General features: G+C 58.7%; 1 protein-coding gene across 1 annotated transcript; it reads right to left on the bottom strand.

Annotated features, from left to right (window-relative positions):
• Positions 1–1,621: 1,621 nt before the first annotated feature.
• Positions 1,622–3,771, bottom strand: LOC311166056 (uncharacterized protein). Its single transcript, XM_084227537.1, has 5 exons — positions 3,736–3,771; positions 3,605–3,648; positions 2,443–2,886; positions 1,961–2,027; positions 1,622–1,869 (listed from the first exon to the last, which is right to left on the bottom strand). The coding sequence occupies exons 3-5, from the start codon at positions 2,825–2,827 to the stop codon at positions 1,800–1,802; spliced, it is 522 nt and encodes a 173-aa protein (XP_084083663.1). The 5' UTR covers positions 2,828–2,886; positions 3,605–3,648; positions 3,736–3,771; the 3' UTR covers positions 1,622–1,799.
• Between the last annotated feature and the right edge of the window lie 1,822 nt (positions 3,772–5,593).

Below are 5,593 nucleotides of genomic sequence, written 5' to 3'. Positions count from 1 at the left end.
CTCCTGGAGGCCACTTTTTATATTATATTTTATATCTCTATTAGATGTATATCTACATACATATCAGCCCAAAAAGTGGCTCAGGCAGTTCATGACTGGTTGTGGCCACCTGGGGTAGCCCCTTTTGGAGGGGGGGGCAGGGGTGTGGGCAGATCTATGGGTTATTTTAGAGAGCCTCAGGAAGTTTGGGAGGGTCCTGAGGTTTTATAGGGTATTTGGGGAGGGAGAGCTATGGAGCATTTTGAGGGGACTCTAAAATTATTTGGGATCTACCGGGGAGTCTGTAGGGGATGAAGGGGGTCTTGGGGTTTTGGGGGGGGCTACAGGAGCGTATACTCCAGGTGCCCAAAGTCCTCTCAACCTGTTCTTCATCTGATAGGATTTACCTGCACCTGTCAGGGAAGCTCCCCACATAGACTCTGTTCCCGATTCCCCTGAAATTTTGATGTGTGCAACACGCAGGAATGTTTTTCCTGCAATTTCCCTAGCTCTGAAAGGGACCACGGGACTGGCACGAAACAGGAGGGGGGGGGGGGGGGGGGGCGGCTTGTCCATCCCCCACATCGGCGATTGCAGTTTTGATTCCAATTTTAATTAAAGGCTGAACTGTTGCTGACACTGCAACAGGGTCAGGGTCTTTCCCTACATTGTCGTCATCAGGCCAATTCCCAGGAGACACTCGAAGGGCGCTTGGAGGCCAACTGGGGGTGCTTCCGGGATCATTAAAGGGTTTGACGGAGCACTCAGGGGCCGGGGAGACAGTTGGAGAGCACTTGGGGGTCCGAGGGGACATGCAGGGTGCATTTTGGGAGCAAGCAGGGGACGGGGATCGGGCAGTTCCTGAGGGACTCTAAGGGGCACTTGAGGGTCAGGAGAGGGAAACTGGGGGTACTTACGGGGCTCCGGGGCGCACTTACGGTTCAGGGAAGCACTTGGGGAGCAGCTGGGACGGTTCTTGGGGAACAGTCCCGGCTCTGCTGGCCTCTCACGGGCTGCGGGGCATGACGGGAACCGCAGTCCTGGCTCTATGGACATCCTACGGGGCCCCGCGGTCTTTCGGGAGTTGTAGTCCAGGATGTGAGTAAACTGGCGCGGAACCAGCGGCCAATGGGAGGCGGGGGGCACGAGGGATTTTTGGGGGCTCAGTGGGAGCTTCTGACGCCCCCCATGACCCCCCACAGCACCCTCAGGGGCGGAGGGGCACCAGAACCCCCCAGCACCACGTCGGCCATGTGAAGGTGAAGAAGACAGGTGACCCCCACTCCCACGGGTTTGGGGGTTCCCCGCCCCGATGCACCCAATAAGCCCCCAGGCGCCCCTATATACTTCGTAGTCCCCACAGACCCCCCCCCCCCCCCAGCGCTCTCCTGGGCCCCCCAAAAGATTCCACAGACCCCCGGACCGTTAAAGACTCCCCAAAGCTCAAGGGTCCCCTTCCTGGACCCCCAATATCTTTCACAGATTTTCCTCAACACTCCTAGAGTCTCCCCAAAAAATCCCACAGACCTCTTCTAGACGCCCTAAAAACACCCAGTGCGCTTCCAACCACTTCTGATTTCCAGTGCTCCCGATAAACCTCCCAAATCCCTTCCTCAGCCTCAGAGCTCCTCCAAACACCCCACAGACCCTCACGGACCCCTTAGAGACACACGACACCCCACCAACAGCCACTTTTGGGCCCCCAGAACCCCCCAAATGCTCTTAGGGGGAAGAGGGGATTTGTGGCAATCTCAAAGGTGGGGAAAGTAAGGGAGGGCATTTTGGGGATCTCTCCACCTTCCTGGTGCAATTTTGGGGTGTCATTGCTTTATTGGCCCCATCATGGGTTGGGGGTGCCCAGGTGGGCATTCCAGGAGGGTCTCGATGGCCCTGGGGGGGAGAAGGAGAGCAAATGGGGAGTTAAGGGGACCTGAGATGCGCAGGGGCAGAGCCCTGAAATCTGGGGGTAGGGATGCCCTACCGAAGGCGTCCCCTTACAGCCCGGCGGTGGCATCGCAGCATCCAGAGGAGGGGGTCCCCAAGAGGGCCTGGGAGGGGGGGCTGCATGTCAGAGGGGGTAGCAGTCCCACAAGTGTTCCCTCGGCCCCACAAGAGACTTCCTGAGCAAGAAGTGTCTCCCCAACCCACAAGTGCCCCCTCAGCCCCGCAAGTGACCACTGACCCACAACTGCCCCTCCTGCCCCACGAGTAACCGCCCCTGGCCCACAAATGACAACCTTAGCCCACAGGGGCACCTCTAGCCCCACCAGTGACCTCCTGGCCCAAAAGGGCACATCCAGGCCCACCAGCGACCCCTCTGTCTCACAAATGCCCTCCAGCCCCACAAAGGTGTCTCAGGACCCTCAATAGTCCCCAGCCTTTGAGTAACTTCCTGGCCAACAGGTGACCCCCATGACCCACAAGTGACCCCCATGACTCTCAAGGGCTCCTCTGGTTCCTTACCCAGGTGTTGCTGCCACGGCGCCCCCTGTAGGGCATCACATGCACTGCTCCTGATTGGCTGTGGGGTCTCACAGGGGTCACATGTCCTCAAGCCGGACCCTCCCCGGTGCAGGGGCTCAGGAAGCACCTCCCTTGCAGGCCACAGGCCATCCTGGGAGTCATATGACTTCCAATATGGCGCATGCCACAGAGCCCTGAGGCAGTCATGTGACCCCCAAAAGGGCTTCTGCAGCAAAGGCTCATGGGACTCTCGCTTCCCAGCAGATGGCACCCCCTGGTGCAGAGATGCACAGCAGCTGCTGCTGATTTGCTGCGGGGCATGGTGGGAGTCACGTGACTGTGAGTATAGTGCCCCCTGCAGGGTCTCCAGAGAGCTGCTCCTCATTGGCCAGAGGGTCTTGTGGGAGTCACGTGGCCTCCAACGTGGATGCTGCCACAAGGGTTCTGGAGAGACAGCCTGGGGTGAAGATGCCCCCTGGTGCTTGCAGAAGTGTCTCCCGATTGGCCATGGGGGCCTCTGGTGGGTCACTTGACTGCCAGGGCCCTGCCCCCTGCAGGGCCCCGACGGATCACGTGACCCCCCCCGGTGGCCCTGCCTGCAGGGAACCCCGGGGAGCAGCAGAGCCCAGCAGGGCCCTGCCCACCGGGGGCGTGTCCAGCGCTGGCCCCTCCCCTTGGCACCGCCTCAAGCGCCATTGGATGAGGGGGTCATCGAGGGCGGAGCTGCAGGCGGCGGAGCCAAGCAGAGGCTTCGCCCCTTCCGGCGCGCGGGGGCGGGGCCTGAGCAGGGCGTGGCTGGAGGGGGGAGGAGAGGGTTGGGGAGGGGCGAGCACCTCCGAAATGCTGACTCTGCACTGACCCCGCGGGGCTGGTGGTCTCGGGAGGAATCTGAGGGGCTGCGGGACGCACTTATGGACACATTGGGGGGTCCGGGGTTACCACCTGGGATCAAGGGGGGTGGCTGGGGGTCCCCGAGGCGCTCTTGGGGAACACTGGTGCAAGGGAGGGAATTGGCAGGCGCTTAGGGGTCTGGGGCGGCATTTGGGGGTCTGGGGAGCACTTGGAGTCCGGGACAAGACTGAGGGAACGGGGAAACCGATTGGGGCCTCCAGGGGGCACTTGGGGATCCCGAGCGGCACTTGAGGCCGGGCTGCTCTCCCACCTCCTTTGCACCAGACGCTCCGTTCGCTGCTCCAGGCTGAGCTTCTGCGGGAGGTATGCGGGAAGTGACGCGGGGCCCTCTTGAGCTCGCAAATTCCCCCCTCTGTCCCCTCCGGACCCCTCAGGCCTCACCCGCTCCATCGCCCGCGCTCTCGTTTGGTTTCCCCCAGCGCTCCGAGCTCGGGCGCTGATTGGTTCAGGGCGGGGAAGGGCGGACGCTGCGGCCAATGGGAGGCGGGGGGAGGGGGAAGGCGGGGGAAGGTGCTACCGGAAAGGGGAGGGGTCCGCGGGAGGGGTTCGGGCATGCGCGGAGGGGTTGGTGGGCTCCGGCGGCACCGAGGGAGGCCCTGGCGTATGAATGGGGGACCCTGGAGGGATTTGCGGGTCTGGCGGCGCTGAGAGATGCCCAGGGAGTTCTGGGGATGGGGTGGGGGGGGTCACTGGGGTGGTTTTGAGGGTCTCAGAGAGGTTGTTTGGGATCCCCAGGGAAAGGTTTGTGGTGGAGGGAGGTTGGTGTGGTTCTGGGCGTCCTAGAAGGGATTTGGCCGTGCAGGAGGGTCGAGGGGGTCCCCATCTGGTTTGGGATGCCCTCGGGGTGGTTAAAGTGGCAGAGAGCTGGGATCCCGCAATCTCCCCCATGGACGCCCCAAATCTCCCCTAGGAACTCCAAACCCTCCCAAATCCCGACAGGACTTTCTCAGCTCCCCTTCGATCTGTAAGCCTGTGTGATGGAACGATACTAAAATTGGCTGGCAAATAAACTTTCTAACACAGTTTGAAGCATTAGAAAGCAGGCGTTCTTTATCTGCGCAGGACACACTGAAGGATTTTTCCATTAATCTGATGTGTGCAGTGAAGCTTTGCCACAGGGTATGGTCCTGGAGGACCACGAATGGGTCTCTGATGGTCATATTCACAGAATGCTTCCATATTACACGTGACCTTTCCTTGAATGTTTTCCTTGAGCACGTCCAGTTACGTAACTTGACAAAAACCCTGCTATATTCCTCATTACCTATTTGTCACTGACTCGAGCTGTGCTTGTGATCCTTTGTGCATACCTGTACATCCTTTCAGCTTTTCTGCCAGTTAGTCTTTAAGCTCCATCCAGCACCTTCAGAGCAACTGAAAATTTCTCTTCTCTGTGTCTTTTATCAGGTGCCCCAAAACCCTTCCAGGGACCCCCATCTCCCTATAGGGACCTTGTGGTTTGGGATGTTCAGAGGGCTGAGGAGATCCCTGGGTAGTTTTGGGGGATTCCCATGTAGCTTTGGGGGGCCCTGGATGGCTTTGGGGGTGGAGTCTCTGTCTCTGGACAGTTTTGAGCACCTCTGTGGGGTTCAGGGTTTCTCCATTTTGATGTCTTCATTTTAAGGCAAAAGCCCTATAATTCCCTGTTTGCCATTGTCTCTCCTGGCTCCAGGTGGTTTTCTTCAGCTTTTTCAGCCTTTTGGCCAGAATTTCCCATTCCCTGGAATACCCTGGTGGGACTTGGGTCATTAATTTTGGGTAAAAAACATCTGGACTTGGTCTGTCCTTTCCCCAGTGTCATAGGGCCAGAGGCTATCGTGGACACAGCGATTCTGGGAGTTCAGGGAATTTGGGATGATTGCTGTGGGTCTCACACCTGTTGTGAGATCCCTGTCACTCAAATCTATCAAGATGTCCTGTGGGTTCCACTCCCATCATTTCCCATCCCTGACAGGATGCCAGCTCCCAAATTCTCTGGAACTGTGTGTCATCCCCCCCCCTCCCCCCCCACCTCCATCCCGAGGTTCTGCTGAATCTGCCCAAATCTGCATGGTTTGACTGTGGCTTGGGTATTTTTTACTTGGGTATAAAAGCAGTGACTTTGGGACAAACACTCTGTGTCTGCATGGGGCCCAGGAATTCAAGAGCCAAGGGGCCGGTGAGTGGGGAAGAGTGGGGAGGCTTAATTCCCTATTTATTCCCGGTTTTCTTTATTTTTTGGTGATGGGCAGAAACTGAG

Source organism: Fringilla coelebs, assembly GCF_963513975.1.
Source record: "Fringilla coelebs genome assembly, contig: SCAFFOLD_344, whole genome shotgun sequence".
In the NCBI taxonomy this organism is placed as follows: Eukaryota; Metazoa; Chordata; class Aves; order Passeriformes; family Fringillidae; genus Fringilla; species Fringilla coelebs.
This window is presented reverse-complemented; position numbering and strand designations above follow the sequence as displayed.

Coding starts and splice junctions, on each gene's coding strand:
- LOC311166056 (XM_084227537.1), bottom strand. CDS start 2,827: ATGAGGAGCAGCTCTCTGGAGACCCTGCAGGGGGCACTATACTCACAG. Junction 2,028..2,442: donor GCCGTGGCAGCAACACCTGG/GTAAGGAACCAG, acceptor CCCCCCTCCCAG/GCCCTCTTGGGGACCCCCTC. Junction 1,870..1,960: donor GCTGTAAGGGGACGCCTTCG/GTAGGGCATCCC, acceptor TCTCCCCCCCAG/GGCCATCGAGACCCTCCTGG.